The 19,569-nt window shown below is 39.6% G+C and overlaps 1 protein-coding gene across 1 annotated transcript in view; it reads left to right on the top strand.

Moving 5' to 3' along the window:
* Positions 1 to 19,569, top strand: part of dph1 (diphthamide biosynthesis 1) — a 61,490-nt gene that overhangs the window by 22,485 nt on the left and 19,436 nt on the right. Inside the window, exons 4-5 of the mRNA XM_042414295.1 lie at positions 15,077 to 15,198; positions 19,388 to 19,542. Of these exons, the coding sequence (XP_042270229.1) occupies positions 15,077 to 15,198; positions 19,388 to 19,542 (277 nt within the window). The remainder of the gene's footprint in view (positions 1 to 15,076; positions 15,199 to 19,387; positions 19,543 to 19,569) is intronic.

Below are 19,569 nucleotides of genomic sequence, written 5' to 3'. Positions count from 1 at the left end.
TTCTTGATTCATCATAGATCATACAGTAACAGACAGTATACATGTTATAACTGTCTAATTGTTTGTTCTTAATATATGTATACAGGACTCCCTGAATTGCAGTATTGGTGAATTAAAGTGGATTGAATAGACGTTTTATTATAAAACAAAACTTGCACTGCAGTTAACGAAGCACAGATGAAATTTATACAAAAAAGTACATGAATTAGCACCTTCAGAGATTATCTAACTGGCAGTTAATTGGTAGTTTTAGAGAAGGTTGCACTTTCTGGCCTAAAATGAATTAAAATTGGGAAATGCTGTCTAATATATTTTCATTATTGTCATATATGTACGGATAACAACATGTGTTAAATGTGGCTACATTCACTCTATTTCTACTGTTACTGGTGGTGTTTCTCAGGGAATAGAGCCTTTACACCAAAGTACTAAATTACCATAATTGACACATCTGTGGTGATTATTGAATTCATTTGATGATTTGAAAAAATACAGAATGACTGCACAACCATAGTGACAATTATTAAGGATTAAAACCAAATAAAGGGAACAACAAACATAATTTTTTTTTTTTATATATATATTTTAACTACTTTTAGATCGATAACCAATGTGATTAAGGGCTGTTTGGTCGGTTACTTCAGATCAGACAGCTCAAGTGTTGCACTAGTATAACATTAAAGATTAGGGTGATATCTAAAATGACTGGATGATACATTTAGAGTGTCATAGGTGTCACTTCATGGTGTTTTTGTATTTATTTTATATAGCTTTTATGTTTAGAATGTCAATTGAGACCTCGTCAAGATGATAGTGGCGCTGAGTGTCATAGACAGGTCAGAACCTCAAAAAAGCATTCAATATAATGAATATAATAAAACATCATGTACTAAAAAGTAGTGAAGTAGGAATGAGAGGAGGCTAGCAGGTCACAGACAAGTAGAGATTGGTCCATTAAAAAGTATGAGTAATATCTTACTGAAAGCATTGACAGTCACCAGAATATTTTACCCTAAACCCTTTCACCAGTTACCAATTCCTTTTAATTTCAAGTCTTTCTGCAAAATAACAGACAAAAAATATCATAGGTCTTCAAAATAAAATATAATGAGGCCCACATTTCTGATTAATATAGAAGCAAGAGTAGGAAGGAAGCTTTCCTAAAAATGGCCTTATATATATGTAAAGATACACCAGTGACTAAGCTGTATTGACAGAGATAGCCATTGACAGAGATGGCCATTCAGCCACAGCATTCAATATACAGGGATGAGTCAGGGATTTGCTATTTGTAGCAGTCTGAAAACACCATAATAAATGGTGTCTAACATCCAAAGACACTGAGCTGATGGAGTCACACCAAATCACCATAATAGTAAATTGTGGCAAAAACACTTCCTTAGGCTAAAAAAAAAAAACTTCTTTGTGAAAGAACACTCCAGCTTTAGTCTTAGCTTGACAAGTCTAAACAAATGGTAGCCATCCATTACAATGTCTGAAACCAGACACCAGCTCCAGTCTACATTCTGTTTAGTTGTTGTTGTATGCTTAAATGTCTTTCATTTATATTTGCATAGTCTTTGTCAACTGCCTTGAACGATGATTAGACGATAAACCTTCTTAAATGCCTTTCTTCAGTCAAATCCTTGGTGGTTTTAAATTAGCTTAGCAAGGACATTTTCAGGTTATGTCAATAATTACTTGTTTTATTTCTTAAAAGAGATCATAAAGGTAGATTTTCAAATGTGCAAGACTTTGTTTATGACTACAGTGTTTTAACAAGCTTTATCAAGGTTTTTGCAGTTTATCAGGACTGGCAGACTTTCTGTGATGCAGGTTTTTAACACTCTGTGGACCTTTTGAAAAAGTAAAAAAAAAAGTATAAAGGTAAAAAAAAAAAAAAAGGATGAATGTCTGGAAAAAATGTGTGACCAGCAATAACATGACTGTCAGAACAAGAGCAGGATTCAGTCAGGTCTTATCGGTGACGAGAGCTGGTGTGGAGGCAGTTGGTTCTGAAATGCTCATTGTCGAGCCTTCTGGAGGAGTCGTGTGCTCATATGTATGATTCAACAAAACCTGTGATGGAAGATGCTCATTTAACGATCCCATTGACCTGCTGTACCTGTTTTCTGTCTCGCTCCATCATGTACTATTCTAGATAACTGTCAACATAGACCCTGGGTGACTCAAGTAACAGGCATGTCAGATGCAGTGTGTTGGTAAATTAAGGTACAGAATGCACACATGGCCCCCAGACATCTCCGGGTCCGTCACCGGCACCGCAGTCGTCTCATCCATCAGAATAGATTTCTCTATATTCTTCACGGCAGGTTGAATCATTTCTGTGGGAGCAGCAGCCACAGCTTCCCAGGGTAAATGTCAACTCTACCATTAGGAAGAAGCCTTGTAGGAACCTGCAACGCCTCCTTGCCCTTACATCGTCACAGTCTTCACAGCGCCCACAGCACAGCTGAGCTGTAGCAACAGATCTGAGTGTGAGTGAATATCTATGAGCCAGCATGTATGTATAAGCCTATGTGAGTGTTTCGTGCATATGAGCACTTTGCTGCAGGGTTATGTGTCTGTGCTGTCTCTTAATTCGGCTATATGAGATCCTCATATATGGGCTTCCAGCTCAACCATACAGCCATGGGCTGTCTAATTAGCTCTTCTACCAGGCGCACGCTTACTGCCTACCTGAAGCTTATGTTGAATTCAACATCTCATCAGCGACCACCCTCCAACCCTGTAAAGACTTGTCACTGTCAGTCATGTTTCCTGTTTCTATGTGTTGTCTCTTACCGTCTATACAGATGGAAACGGAGACATGAAATGTAAGTTAAATTGAGAGAGAAAGAGAAACATTTAATACCTGCCCAGCTCCACTTGCCAAATTTGTATTTGGAGTTGAGCACTTTGTTGAGATATATTTCCCTCTGACTTACATATTTGATCCTCCGCTCATCCTCCTCCTTTTAAATGTGATATATAAGTCAGGAGCAGGAAAAGAGAAGGCAAATATTCAAGAATGAAACTCAAGACTGTCATCCTAACTAGAGCACGACCGATAAATTGGCCAAGCCCATATTGGCTCATTAGAGATCTATCTGTATCAGTGTATATGTCGGCCGAGAAGTGACAGGAAATTGAATCACATAAATGCCAAAGATATGTTTTGAAACAGTATCACAATTCTATAGTTTGACCACCAGAGAATACTGACAAGTTTATTTTTCAGCTGTAAAACATCCTGTTCAGTATGCTTCTTCGTCGGAAGTATTAAAAAAACAAATTTAAGGGAACCTTATCAAAAATGCTATTTTATGTTATGGGTTAGGTTGGTTGTGTTTTATAAAATCTTAAATATGAATCTCTCTGTCAGCCTCAAAAATCCTGTATCAGTCGGGCTACAATCATAACTACCCCAGGTAGTTTTGTCAGAGCAGTTACTGGTGACCCCCTGGCAATGACGATACACTAGTGCTTTCTCAGGTGAATTAGATTGTAGTGTCAGGTAGTGATACAGGAGAGTGTAAAGTGAATCAGCCACACCTTTGTCCCACAGCATGTCACAGACAAAGGCCTGGAGGACCACCAAGGTACCTATCGGTTCTGTCTTTGCTAATCTTAATCACATCTCATCTAGGGGGACATCATATCCAGGCAGACTGGAAATCCTGATAGCTGCTGACACTGTGTAATATGATATCTTGACAGATAGCACCTTGGAAATTGCCTGAGCTGACGTGAAAGTACAATTGATTCCCTTTAGAGATACAGTAAGAAAAAAACTGTCACTTTGGCTGCAACTTGGACAAGACTTGGAAAGCCAGATGGAGGTCTTGTGTGTTTATCTGCATTAATCATCTTAATGCCTGGCCTTTGACTTCTAAAGGAAAAATGTGGATGGTAATGAGAACACATGGGTGAAGCAGTAGTTGCTCATTCCACTGCTGAAGAGACCACCGGTGTTATCTCAGGCTGGATACTTCTTATTTATGAAGCACTGATACAAACACATTTTCCCTCTTCTCAGCAGTGTGTAGAAGAGATAAGCAATGCTTAATACTGAAGGTTACAGCCCCCCTTTTCCCCTCTGTTCTTTCTCCAATACCACCACTCAACCTGCCATAATCACTCTGATTTTGGATGGCACAGTCCCAGGCACATGTCCATGTAATTGCACTCACAGAAAGCCGTGTAATATTATGCAAGGAAAGAACGTATTGGATGAATATTACATATGCTTTTAAAATGTCCTTTCACAGTAATTCCACTGACATTGCTGTGGCAGTTGAAGGACACAAATTGGGGTTCCACAATACGCAAATTGGAAAGAACAAAAACAACAAAAAAAAAAACATATGAAAGGGTAATTTGTGTTTTTGTGTTTCTGTTTTATAGGATCGAGAACTGCAATTTGTGTTTCACTGTCTTTTGTGAAACAACATTGTGGATTGTGAACACAGCTCAGCCTATGACTAGAGATAGGTCAACACTTTTCTAATCCTATTTTGAAAATACGAACATGTCTTTTAAGTCATAATTATCTTATTTTCTCATTTTGTTAATCATTTTCTACAGTGGATTACTGTAGCTATACGTAGATGCTGTATACTCCTGTTAAGAGAAACGGAGAGAGAACAGCAGCACAGAGATGTCCTTTTTCGTTAGAGGATAAATAAAGGACAACTCAATCAAGGGGACTCACCTAGATTCATCAAGCATTGAGAGAAATCCTAATGAGTGGGCGTTCCCAAAAATTAAGTGATAAATGTAATGATAGACAGCAGCTCAGAGAAATTATGACAAGGAGCATAAGACGAGAGAAAAGGAGTCAAAAAGCTTGAGAAAATAAAGAGAGAGGAGAGGGACTGTGAAATGACTGGAGGGCGCCAAATGACAGATGATGGAGAGAAGCCTTAGGGGTGAATGAAAGACGGATTAGATAGATGTGACCTCATCAATCGCTACAAGAAAAGGTTTTTATTATCGTTATTTTTCAGAGTTGACTTTTATGTCGAGGATTGTGGCTAGAAAGGCGGCAAAGTACTGTGTTTGATTAATATTGTTGTCCAAACCGGAATGTGCAGGCAGCATGTAAATTTTTACTTCTGGCTCATTTTTTTTTTAATCGTACCTGGAAAAATTTAAAGGCTCTCAACACCAATTTTCTCAGTCAGCGTCATGCTATTAGTGATGAGGTCCAATGTACAATTCATGCCAAAGTTAGAGTTTCTGCCAAAGAGTTGATGTAATTTCACATGAGATTTATGTAATGTTTTTTTTGTCTTTGCTTTTCTCACTAGTTTGAGATCGATGAAGCCTAGTTGGAAAAGGTTGACCTCACATGCTTCCTAAAACCAGAGTTTTGCAACATTTGATGCAAAATCTGATGACAATTGTGGGATTTTCCCCTAATGTTGCCAGCAGTGTCAGTCAAATCTGATCAACCGCTGTCTTGATGAAGACAGACAACGTAAGATTAATCTTCTGGCCACCCTGAATGTCTGTACAAAATTTCATGACAATCCATCCAGTAGTTGTTGAGATTGTCTTTCCATCTGGACCAAATTGATGGACCAACTAACAGACTGACATTGCCATCCATAAAGCCATGCTGCTGTGGCCAAAAACAACATAATGAGAGCCATGAGAGTGAACCAAAACAGTAACGTTATGAGCCGTAAAAACCAAAACAATGAGCTAAGAGATTCAAAACACCTCCGGGTACTGCTGAGTCAGGGGATAATTCTCTGTGGGTTCATCAGTATGAGTGTCCCCTTTTACTTTACACATGATTCATTATAAAAAAGATTAATTACAGCTACTCTAAAAAATAATAACTAAGGATGTTTTTTGTCCTAAATCACACTCAGATTGTTGCTTATTTAGTCATGAATATCTGATGATGTAGAGACATAGTATGCTACATAAGACCTAGTTTTCATTAGCTAGCTTAATGTAGTCCCTAAGAATAGTATTAACGGCTTCTTTCCACAGGCAGTCAGGTTGCTAAACAACTGAGACACCCATGTGCACCTCACATTGTTGTTGCAATGTTATTGTGTACTGTATATTGTGTTTACAATGAACACGTATGAATGCACTGTGTGCATAGTCTATGTAGGTCTATAGTATTTTTTTGTTGTTGTTTTCGGGATGGTGTGTCCTTGGTGTTGAGGCAGAGAGCCAGGGCACAAGTATTTCATTGTATTTTTAATAAACATGAAAATAAAGTTAAACTTGAACTAGAATTCACGTGAGCTTTCCATGACCCCTTATGGTATAATTAATTTATCTAAGGCTGAACAAGAAGTGAATAAATAGTGAATACATGGTTTACCCCAGCAGCAGCAGCAGCAGCAGCTTCAAGGAAACTTAAGTGTTCTGGTCTTTATTGTGGCAGAAAAGCTCTTATTACCCCCATGATCCGTCCCCTTTGGTCCCTTATCGTGATGCCTGTCTTTACACCCTTACAGATCTGATAACCACTGTGCCAAAGTAGATTTAGTTCTGTATTATTATTATTATTTTTTGAGATCCGTAGAGATTAGATCTGTTCCTGGTTGTGGGCCTAGCCCTTAGTTTTCACCTCCAAGTGCAATATCAGCACAATATCAGTCACTTGTAATAACTGTTGCCATATCACCATTTTGTTTTGTTTAGTAAATTGGATTGCGGCTCTTTTACGCATCCTCTGCTATGCTGTGCAGTTTGGGGCTCTATCTTGATAAAGCTGTAGGCTTTTCTATAATGGGCTTTTGAATAAATGCCATGACAAATAGATGAGATACACTCACAGAAATAGCAGTAATGATCTTGTTTTTTGGGGAGTTAAAGGATTATCTAATGGTATTACTGAAAACATCTGTCTAAGCATCATCCCGTACTCGCTGCCTCACGTCTCTCTGTTTACTCATTCTTGGCAGATGTTCAGTGACTGCAGTTAGACTGTCATATTTTACAGGGGTTTTTGTCTCCAAATGTTCACAGTGGAAGACGGGCAGCCCAGGATTCCTGTGTCAATATGACAACGAAGTGATGTGAAATAGTCAGGGAGATACACCGAGTGGAAGATATATATACAACATGAGAAGGAGTGGAGATCATTTAATCCTCCTGCCCAGTGCCCCTTGCCAAATTTATTTTTGGAGGGGGGGTATTTTGTCAGGATATTTTCTATGTTATGTGCGCGGAAAGCAGATTATAGATATCAGATTTGCTAATATTACAAACCCAGCAGCAAACAGCTCATCTGTCTCACGTAGGCTGTCCTCTCCTCGTTGTCATCCTCACCCCTCTCTCCCTTTCTCCCTCTCTGTCTGCCCCTTTCCTTCTTTTTCTCTTCTAGTCTTATTTATGTAAGAAACACACCTGAAGCTCTCCTGTTCTGTCTGTTTTCCCCTCTGTATCATCTCCCAATCCTTACATTTGCTCGTTCACCAAACTTAAATTGTGCTCTTCTCTTTCTGATTTTTTTTTTTCCTCTCATCTACCTAAACTAAACTCATTTAAGTACGGTAATAACAATGGTTCATCTCAACTGAGCTACCCTGCTACTATGGGAGAATCCTCTCTTCCTGGACAAATCTGTTCTGCCCTGTGACAAAGCCCACTCACAGACACATGATGGGCTGATAGGGGCTGATGTCTGAAATGTAATGGAATAAAAGATGAGCCTTCACTAGATGTAGGAAATATTCCACAGACATATATTGTGTACAGGGAATGGTGATCTTGTGTCCTTGTGTATGTGTTTGTGTGTCTGTGTGTGTGCATGGTTTAACTTGGTATGCAATCGCACCACATATGCTCATTTGAGCTGTCTGCCCACAGTGTATCAGTGGCAACTGTGCAAGAGCAGCGCTGCTGCACCTGTAGCCACCTTGCTGACCCGCTTGTCACTTTGTTTCCTATGAGACCAGTCTGCTACCTCTGCTATTATTAGACTTCAAATGTAAAAGTTTCACTGGCAGCACAGTCATATAGACAAACAACCTATTGTAGAGTGTACTGCAGCCTTCTTCTTAGACTGACAGGAGACAGTAAGACTGTCCTTGTTCCTTTGGAATAAGAACAGTGCCTCTGGTCTAGTCTAGTTTAATCCTTCCTGTCTGTATATTTACCAGGGTTAGTCAATGTACATCAAACCAGACAGTATCAATTTGAAACAATGAATGCACAAATGCATAGACAATATATGAAATCCTCAAGAACTAAAAACACAAGAAACACAAAAACAGCTACTTCCCTTGTTAATCACTGCACTCCCTTATTTTCTTTCTGCCCCATTCATTTACACAAATTTGTACACACAAACACACTAAAAGGTAGCTTGAGTAACCCCAGCTGTCCCATTGTGTTACGTCTTACAGCTAAACATTTTAAACATAAATGAACATGGCAGTAAGAATCCTCATGGATGCTTAGCATAAGGATTTGACTGGATCGTTAGTAATGCCATAGTTAAAAACACATAATTAAGATATCGGTTTTATTATGGGTTCCCAGCATTGGCAGAGAGGATCAAAATTCTCTGAAGTTCAGCCAACTGGTTCAGAGTAGCTCTGTAGATCTTTTGGAAACTTCTGACTCTCCTCATGATATCATTAATAAGCGCAGGAGGAGCAGCTAAAGTAATAATCTAACTCTGCCCACATAAGTTTGGCACATCAGATTCTCCCCATCTCAAGAGTTCACATTTTCCTGCCCTGCTGTAGCAATCAGCTTCCACCAAAAATGAGCTGTGATGCTCACTGAGGTCTCCCTAACATAACACATGAAGCTGTCTATAAAGTGAATAAAGTTTTAAGTATAAGGAAATAAATTGGACTCAATGTCAGTGGTAAAAGAATGTTCATATTATGCTGCATAGTGACATATTTAAAAAAAATCCCAAATCCTGCTCTAAGGGCCCTTTCACTCCTACCTTGTTCGGTCTAGACTTTCGGACTTTTCAGTTTGATCCGAACCAAAATTACAGGTGTGAAACTTCCCCCGGACCACAGTCCGGACCAAACAGCCAAACCTTGGTCCAACAAAAAGAGATGGTCTCGGTCCAGATCAAACTGAACCATGGTTCGGTTTGTTTCTAGTGTGAAAACATTTTTTGGATGTTTAGGACTTTCAGACCAATTACAGGAAGTTCTGGCAGTCACAACCTGAAAAAGGAAAAATGAGCCAAAATGTGGCCTGCAACAGACAAGGTAAGCCTTGTTTTTAGCCTAGCCAATTGCCAGAAATGCCCTTTTCTGTTCTAACACATACCGTAAAATGGTGAGGACTGCTGAAGTGATGAAAGTCCAAGCTTTACCATAGGAGCATAAGGAATATTATCAATATTTATTTGAATTCGCAACACAACCTGCTCTCAAGGTACCAAAATTTGGCACCGATTGATGTAATGTGGCAAAAAGGCGTGATTGGTTGTCCCTAGCGGAAACAAGATTCCAAACTGAGGCAGTTGTTGATCACTTTCAGCCCCTACCAGTTGAGAGGAGTGAGAAATTAGCGGTCAATGGTGGTTTAAAACAGAGCAGTCAATAGTGTTATAAAATATTTTTTTCAAAAATTGTGAATCACTACAACCGAAAGATGTCCTTGAGCATACAGCTGGAAATGTGCACAAAAATATTAGGCTGATGGGTTCCGTAGTATGTGAGATACACAAATGGACACATGCACACACACGACGTAATGCATGATCCCCTCCAGGCTTACAGCTGATGGAGATAATGAAAATAAAAAGACATATGTACTAGTTTGGGTTAGGGTGACCCATAAAAAAATGCAACAACATATACTCTGATAAATTAGGCACTGATTGGTATTGGCTTAAAATTAATTACAAATAACTTTTTGCAATATAGGGCATTCTTGTATAAATACCAAAAGATGTATGAAAGATTGAATTGTAAGATGCTGTAATTGCAAGCCAGATGAGTGCTGGATAATGTTGGAAATAATATTAACCTGGAATGAAAGACTGCGACTTACTGTTGTTCAAGAAACCTGTGAAAGCTCAGACCATACTGTTTGATGTAATGTGCACCTGTGTTTTATGTACAGCTAGTGTTAGCAAATTATCTAACATATGCCTGTTTGCCACCTTCATCAGCAGACACCTCACTGTAATTACTTCCACTGATGATATATTGTAAATACTAATATCTGCATGTGAAAGTCACCTGTTGCCTACTACCAGCTGTTGATGAGCTATAATGTGAAAATCCAGATGTATTTTGCAGGATATTCTCATATAGGTATCAAGAATTGAATCCTATATAAAGTGAGATTTATGTTATTAAGTCTTAGTGTAGATAACAGAACTGGGATAATGAAAAAGGCTGGCCTGATATGCGAAGCAACACATGGTAGCACTATGTATTGTACATTCCAGAGAAAGCTGAGGCAGGCAGGAGTCCATCCCAGCATGCACTGAGTGAAAGGCAGTGAAACCGCCAGGATAGATTTCCAATTCATCAGGGTCAACACATTCACAATCGTACAAGGCAATTTAGAGTCACAAAACCATTTGCATGTGTTTGGAGTATGAGAGAAAACTCAGAGTCCCTGGAGGAAACCCACACACCCACTGAGACAACATGTAAACCTAATATAGAAAGGGCTTTGGCTGAGGATCAAAACCGGACCTCTCTTTTGTGAGAAAACAGTGCAAAACTACCAGAATAACATGTGGTTGATGTGAGAGGATCTAAGTTCAGCTATGCAGTTGTATCATTTCAACAGACAAATAATGTGTTTTTCCTATGCTGGTATTCCCTGTCACAGCTTTATATTATTTAATGACTCAATTAGATGCCAACGCTTGTTAGAAACCATGAAAAATACCATTTAAAAAGACATAAAAGTGCTGTGATGGCTACGGTTGACACCAAAGGATGCAAAGCTTTAAAACCTGAAAGCTTTGAAAAGGATCATGATCATTTTCTCACCTATTTTGCACTTGGTTAGCAAAGTTACTGCTGAACAAATTAAATCACATCAGTAGGGAAATAAGGAAGCATGCAAATTGGATTAGCCTACCTGATGATGGCAGATGAGTGAAAAGTTCAATTGTTACCAGGTTTTATGAATAGGTTTATTTTGGTCTGTCTCAGGCTTGTTGACCATCTATACACTTGCCTCATAAATGCATAAAAACAGGAGAAGCAGTACTAATGCAGCTCATTGAAAGCATTTTATTCTTAAATAGGCTTGATTACATTCTGCACATGAGTACAGTGAAGCATCATCAGAGTCATAAGAGATTTTTTACAGCTGCTTCCTTTACATTAGCAAACTAGCAGGAAAATATGGTGGTCGGGAAATCAAGCAGTAACATTCATCCTCTCCCAACAATCATTATTGCAGTGCCATTGAGCAAGGCAGTTAACGAAAATATAGAGAAAAATGAAAATATAAGCATACATGAACCTAAGACTAAACATGACATCACAATCGCAATATTTTTGACTTAGTACTTTAATACTGATTTGATTGTTGTGTCACAATGTTTTGAATATGGCTTTTGTAGTCTGTGTATTCACACAGTATTTAATCTTAGGGGTGAAGTTTGAGAAGAGTTTTGTAGATACAGTATAGCCAAACAGGTAGACTGATTAACTATTCAAACAAATTAGCATGGAGTGCAATGACAATCTTATTTAGAAGATAATCCAGACATTGAAGAGGATGGCTTGTGTATATGAGGACGATCATCTTACTTCTTGCAGCAACAGTGTGTTGCAGAGGCAACTTTAGTTGGTAGACTAACACATCATCAGTAAATTCATTCATTTATTCATGATTTTTATTACTTGGGGAATCTCTAAATTACAACCATTGTTTGATATTGATACCTTCCAGGTAATACGTGTTTGCATTGCTGTTGAAGTCTAGTCAGTCCACTTTCCCTGAACAAAAAAAATCTATTATTCACAGGAATGTCCCCGCAGACACTCACACACAACTGAAAAAATGAAAGTGCAGTAAAAGTGCATAATTGCCTTATTCCATAGCCAAATCAAAGATAATATTGACACAGTATGCTGTAGTTTTCCATACCATGTTGATAATATAGATGTCAAACAAAGAGTCCTTTTTAAACTCCAACGGTTTGTCTAGCTGATTGCCCAAAAGCACAGTTGAGTGTCAGAGTGAAAAACACAGCAAACCTTCAATCAACAGTTATCCAAACAGACGAGAAACCCAAAGATGGCGGAAGCCTGTTTTACTCAGTGTAGTTATTTTCATCAACAGATAAGTGCCACTGTGACAGAATGGCAGTGCTAATGGGATGGTTCGGAGACAGGAGAAGTTTTCCCATTCTCTTTGTCTGCTGCAACATCTTCGAGCTGTGAGGCTCTGGCGCCAACAAGTTCCTGTTTTATGCCGGCATCAGAAGAAATTTCAGTCAAAGTCAGAGAAGGATATCATATCTAGAAGACAGGAGCAAAAAGATTAATCTGCTTTCATGCCTATCCTACCACGCTATAGGACAATAATGGAGCTGAGTGGAATGCTATTTATATACAACATATCAGCTACTTAACCTGTTGATAAACAGTAATACAATCAGCTTGCACTAAATCCACAGTCGTGTGTCTGCCCTCATGCTGGCGCTTGTGTGTGCATATATATATATATTCCAGTCTGGTCCCAGACTTGTGTTTGTGGCACACACCAGCGCGGTGGATTTTATAACAAAGATTCAAATCAGTCAGCAATTTCTCACACATATTGAGCCGTATGCTAAAGAGCTAATTAACAAGGGCTGTTACGGAGTTCACAAGCTTCTCTGACATCTTAATTAGATCTTAATGACATTTCAGTTGGAATGGCTGAACTGAGATGAGGCAAAACCAGTGCTGATATACAGAGGGGAAACTGGAAAGCGGCTGACGTTAGAGACGAGGAATGGAAGGAAGGAAGAATAGATGAGGAGATGGAAAGAGGAATAAATGGAGGAGGGATTGAATTTGTACATTTATGCTTTATATGTACCCACCAATCATACAGTATGCTCTGCGTTAGATGGTGTGTGTAAGGGGAAGGATTTGATTAACGCTGATACACGTTTCATTTGATCGTCCTCTCTAACGTTCTTTCGTTCTGTCTTCTTACCTCCCTCTCTTCCTCTCTCCCAGTGGGATGGGACTATATGTGGCCCAGTAATTACTCTGCCCATGTCCCAGTAGCATCACATGTCTCATATGGGCCTCTTAATCGGATTCTTAGCATTTATTACCATGCAATTTCAGTATAGGCACTCTGGAAATAACTAGATATGCACTGCACTGCCAATGGAGATAGTGTGATAATGGTATTTCTGGCAGATAGATGGCTGATTAGATACAATAATCTTCTGTAGTGCTGTGTTTTGCATTGTAGATTGTTCTGCGTGGTCTGCCGTGGATTGCAGGGAATGGTCTCTCTATATTCTGGTGGGCAGGCCGTGTATTTTTAGCTGAAAGGTTGGTGCACGTTTATGCAACTCCAAAACAAAGTCAGCGGACTGTGATGAAAAAACAATGGTCCGCAGTGAATGAGCAAACTAGTGCAGGAGTCCACAAACCTCAAACTACCTGTGTGATTATATCATTTTTTGTAACCCATAATCGGCGTCCTGCTGTCAGCTTCATGTGCACGCGTACACAGTACAAACAGAAACACACAGACAAAACCAAAAACCTTGACAGGGGAGGGAGTAATTGATTCAAATCTTCAAAGGCAAATATTTATTTACCAGATGAGTTGCTCTGTCTATGTTTTCCTGGGCTCAGCTGGCCTGTGCTGCCCTTCACTTGAGAGCAGCCATTAGAGGAGAGGGGAAAGGGAAATGGAGAGAGAGAAAGACAGAGAGAGAGAAAGAGAGACAGGGAAAACTAGCAGACGATGATGAGGAGCCCAGAGAGAGTGCAAGTCAAAGATTACATCAGAGAAAATGAGGGGGGGAAAGGCTAAATAGAAACTTCGCTCTGAAGCCCCTTGTGAGGAGGAGACCCTGGAATAAACAGAGTGGATGTGGCTTGAAAGATTGGGCAGCAGGAGACATATTACTAAGAGTCTGTAACTTGCTACAGATGCTGTTCTGTGTGCAGCCATGTCTGTTTATCACTTTTCTCCTCTCCCTTAGCCCTCCGTCTCATCTCTATTCTACCCCTTCTGTCTAGCCTAAATCTGTCAGAATACAGCCACAAATACCTGGCAACAACCTCCGTTTACAACCACCCCCTCGTCTACCCATCTTTCCTCTCCTACAGGGCCCCGAGCTTCTGTTCATTTGCACTTCCACCCTGTTACTCTCAGCCTTTATTCATTTTACTTAGCCTTTATGGGTTTACTTAGAATTTTATTTGCCCATAAAGGGCGATAAAAGAAAGCTTGTTTTTCTGTAGCAAGATCAGCAATTCATTCTAACAGATCGAGGTCCACAGATGCTTGTGTAATTTGGTAGTTTTTTTTCTCTCAAGATGGCCATGATTTTTTTTTTCTAATACAGTCTCAAAGTGGAACTTAGGCCCACACGGTCTGCACTGCACTCTCACCACCTGCTCGTGGCATAAAGCATCTAGTCTGAATAGTTTATTGTAATGCTGCACATACTAACTCTCGCTGAGGCTGTGTCCTCTGTTTCCCAGGCAGATGTGCTGTAAATCCAGGCTGTAGATAGACTGGCCAAGACCCCTGCAAACTCTAATCTGCTTACTTGTACCAGTCCTAGCCTTCCTCTTCTTCCCCTGCTCTTTGGGTCAGGCTGACTGATGACCTATTATCCCTCGTCTAGCAGGGCTTTAACTACCAGTCAGCTTGTGCTGCACTCGAGCCATTGGAGAGAGAACAGCAGTGTGTCACCCTGATACGCTGTGAGTCAGTCATTGACTTCTGTCACATACTATATAGTGTACTCTATCTGGAGCAAGTGAATGGGGATTGATCTTATTCAGCTCTCTCATAATCACACCGTGCCTGGCATGCTATGTGTATTGATCGCTATGGTAACGAACAACAGGAGGTGCATATGTTCTGTGACTGCACTGATTAGTGTCTGTGTGTGCGTGCATCCCAGGTTCACAGAGGCAGATACCATTGTGATGGGGGACGTGACGTACGGGGCTTGCTGTGTGGACGACTTCACCGCCCGAGCCCTTGGAGCTGATTTCATGGTGCACTATGGCCACAGTTGTCTGAGTGAGTCTCTTTACCAGTGTGTGCGTGTGTGTGAGTGTGTGCACGTGCATGTGTGTTTGTCTGTCTCTCCATCTCTCTGCATGCAGATGGTGCCTCACAGAAGCGTGAAGTGAGCAAGCATCAAGGACTCCCACCTACTTAAGAGTGGGCTGCATGAAAATGAAGGCAGAGCACAGACAGACAGACAAACAGACACGACTATTGATCAACGGAAAATGCAACTAGTGCACCCTGCCCCAGATCTAGTATGGAAGGCATATCAGACCTTTGGAGCCTGGACATCACATTTACCCAGCAGATCAATGGGGAACATGCATTAGAGCCGTCCTTTGAAAACCTCAAGCAGTTCCTTAGGACCTTCACCCTCGCCCCCATTGTTTGTCTCTTGCTGAACATGGGAGGAAATGCTAAATCGATAGTTTTGATATATCCCTGCCAGAACAACCTCACCTATTCCAAATACCAGAAATGACCAACAGAATTTCAATACACTGAAATGCTCTTTTCGTGTCTTGTTTGTCTTTGCGTGTATGGTTTGTGTGCACATGATATACATGGAATTATATGTGAGTGCATGCTTGTATGTTTACAAAAGAGATAGGATCTCTACACATTTTCCATTTAAGTGCAGAAGAACCCAATAAAGGCACCAAAGATCACTTCTTTGGGGGTCGTTAAGTTAGATCAGATATTAATTAATGGAAGATATTTTCAAAGAAATTGGCTGAACTAAAGATTCCCAAAGAATGCGCGTGTACAGGTGACAGTGTGTATTTGTTCCTGACCTTCATCATTCAATCATGAGGACATCCTCTGCACTGTTTGCCAAGATGTCAGACACCTGTGGAAGAGTAAAGACACTGCTCTGACTGACTCTTAGAGAAACCATCACTCCTGCTCTCCTTTATTTCCCTTTTATACTCTCTCCTGAATCTCCTTTTGAATACTGATGTCATCTTGTATTTTGTCATCATAAAGTTCCCCCATCTACTGAGAATATAGACAGTATCATAAAACCATGTTTTTGCATGTTTTAATGTTATAATGATATTTGCTGATGTGAGGGATCCAAATTTTTTTTAACATTATTGATGGTTAAACGGTTTTATAACAGGATTTTTGGAAAAAGATGACAAAAAAAGCCAAAAAAGAAAGAAAGAATGACTGAGGCAAGAGGCTGAGCAAATTAGAGAAACCAAAATGAAGTTTCACTTTATTCGGTTTGTTCGCATTGTTGTTGTTGTATTTATGAAAGCAAAAAAAACTGCACCAGAAAAAAACTGTTGGCACAGACATAGCAGCCTTGCTTAGATAATTCCAGGCCAGCTGCCGTGGCTGTAAGTATTAGTGGACCTTCTTTCACATCGCAAGCAGATTCTCACTAATTTGGGGACAAAACTCATTTGAGAAGTGCTTTTTTGAGCAGAGGTTACCTAACATACCAATTTTAGTTTCAGCAAGTGTCGACCAGGAAATTTGAGTTTGAATAACAGGTCAGTTGACAGTTCCATCTCTAGATATTTGTGACCAGATTATTATTTGTTAATACTATTCAGATTTAACCCTAACCCTCTAAACTGGCTAAAAGAGCAGTAACAGACATAATATCTGGAATTCTCATGCAGAATATACAAATAAAATTACAGCTGCACTGAATTAAATAATTACATATTATGTCATGACACTGCTTCACTGGCTCAAAGCGGTGTTTATCACATCAAATGATCTATAGCACTACAGCTCAATGATGATGTCATTATATTTAATTGTCTAAAAGAAATGAATTGGCCATCCAGTAAAACCCCCCATCAGATGTGAGAATAATTTATCATCTAATATTACGGTCACATGAATCTGGATCTGAATCTGGATTTTTATTGTTTGATAAATTGAATTTCTACAGATTTAAACTCTTGAAGATGAAAAAGATCAGAATGTGTACAGCGTGACATTAATGAAATACAGTCACACTCCTTTACAGGTAGTGCTGTCACAAAACACTGCTAATTGCTTTCTCATCATATATTATTAATAATAATAATAATAATAACAATAAATGTCTTATATCAGAACATCTCAGTGTGCATTATCACTTACTCTAATACATAGTCTGCAGAGTTTGTGTATGATCCAGTTTCTATATAAAAAAGTTCAATAGTTTTTGGGTGTAACATCTTGTTTCTGTTCACTGAACACCTCCATTACCACTGTCCTCTATCGTTTCTCAAGTGCCAGCTCAGCGTTACTACAAATGTTACATTAGAATGAAGTAAAATTTTCATGACTTCTTATATTGACTGTTGAGACTGAGGTTTTACTGCCATAAATCACACAGGAATCAATTCAGGACAACATATTAAAAGGCCCAAATGACTCCTTTAGTGCTGCAATGATTAGTTGATCAACAGAAAATTAATTGGCAACTAGTTATTTTTTAAGAAATTTTTTTTTTAAAAATTACTGGTTCCAGCTTTTCAAATGTGATGATATAATGCTTTTCTTTGTCATAAATGATAGTAAATTGAATATCCTCTGGTTTTGGACTGTTGGTCGGACGAAACAACAGACATCTGAAGACGTTACCTTTGACTTTGAGAAATTATAACAGGCATTTTCACTATTTTCTGACTCTTCATAGATCAATCGGTTAATCAAGAGAATTATCAGCAGATTAATTGATAATGAAAACAAGCATTTGTTGCAATAGTCTACTGTATTTTTTATTAAATTGTCTGCAAGCACAATTTAGAATGAAAGCTATTTCTACATATTGATTTGTTAACCAAGCCATTTGTAAAGAAGCCAGGATACCATGAATTCAAACCTTTTCTCAGTCCCACTCACCATGGATATTTCTGCGTATTTGTTTACAGGGGCACTAATAAGCAGCTGTGTCGGGTGACCTTATAGTTATAACACATAGATGAATAAAAACACTGATGGAGTAAGTGAGTCCTGTCCATCTCATTGACTGTTTCTCTAATTGCAGCGTCTAAGTGCTCTCGGGCTACCATGCTAATGTGAACACGGATCGATGTCACTTTTCTTTGCCCTTTATGTTTTGGGAGTGGCTATAAACAAGCAACAGACAGCTGTAAGTCTCAGTCTGGATTTTACTCAACCGCTCCAATTCTTTTTAGCCTCATGATATATTTAACTCCTTGGTTTCCCACTCAACATGTGGCCTGCAGCAAAGCCCACCTCTTTCAATCCCGATCCATCTCCTTCCCTTCCCTCTCTGCTGAGATGTGAGCCCATTCATCACTTCTGCTGCCAGTTAATTGACAACCCACCCCCAGCCCTCGAACACACATCCACATTCACACAGTATCCCATTACTTTTTCCACTCCTTTCTTCCATGCCCTATCTTTTGGAATTTATACAGTACATTATTAAATCGTCCACCCTAACCCTCAAATTGAATTCCAGTGTTTTCCAACCCACCTTCATAGGAATTTCTCCTGCCTCATTCCCGGTTTCCATCCCATCTGCCTCCAGTCCTTTGTAAAGATGTATATCTTACTGCACTTTGGACTCTCCCGGTCCCCCTTTCTCTATTCACCCCTCTGCTCTTTTGTCATGCTTTGTTCACCCCATCTCTCTCTCAATGTTGCTTTAATCTAGGCCATCAAGTGAGCTGCACTCGCTCATAAAAAATCTACACCCTAATGGGGCGATTTGCTTAATCATAACAACAAAGTCCCCTCAATCCTGATCTGCAAATTAATTGTAACACAAGAGGAAGAATAATTATGATGATCAACGTAAATGATGATTCTTCTTTCTTATCCGTGCCCTCTCCCCCTCTTTTCTTGGACCTACTCTGTTCAGCATCTAGCTCAGCACATCTCTAGGTACCTCTCCTAGGCCCGGATGCGTAGTAAATGGTCTGTGAAATTAATGGTATTAATAGTAATCGCATGTGTCCCTCTCCTTCCCTAAATAATTGAGGTCTTTGCATCAATTTCTGCGTTTGCCGGCGACACGCGCCAAATGAGTTTCAGTCACATCACAAGGGTACCGAGTGCGAGCTATATATATGTACATGCACCCATATAGCTTGTATTGCTGAACATGTGCTGCGCGCTAATGTTTGAGGCAGCATCAATAGTGTATATACCGCAGGCTTACCTGACATAACACAGTGAATTATTCATCTGTCTTTCTTTTGTCTTTGTCTCTCTGCAGTCCCCATAGACTCCACAGCAGGTATTAAGATGCTGTATGTGTTTGTGGATATCCAGATGGACAATGCACACTTCCTGGACACAGTCAAGTTCAACTTTCCTCCTGGACAATCTCTGGCACTCGTCAGCACTATTCAGTTCGTGGCAGCACTACAGGTGATGAAGCATTGGGATCTGTCTGAT

The sequence above is a fragment of the Thunnus maccoyii genome, chromosome 6 (assembly GCF_910596095.1).
Source record: "Thunnus maccoyii chromosome 6, fThuMac1.1, whole genome shotgun sequence".
NCBI lineage: Eukaryota > Metazoa > Chordata > Actinopteri > Scombriformes > Scombridae > Thunnus > Thunnus maccoyii.
This window is presented reverse-complemented; position numbering and strand designations above follow the sequence as displayed.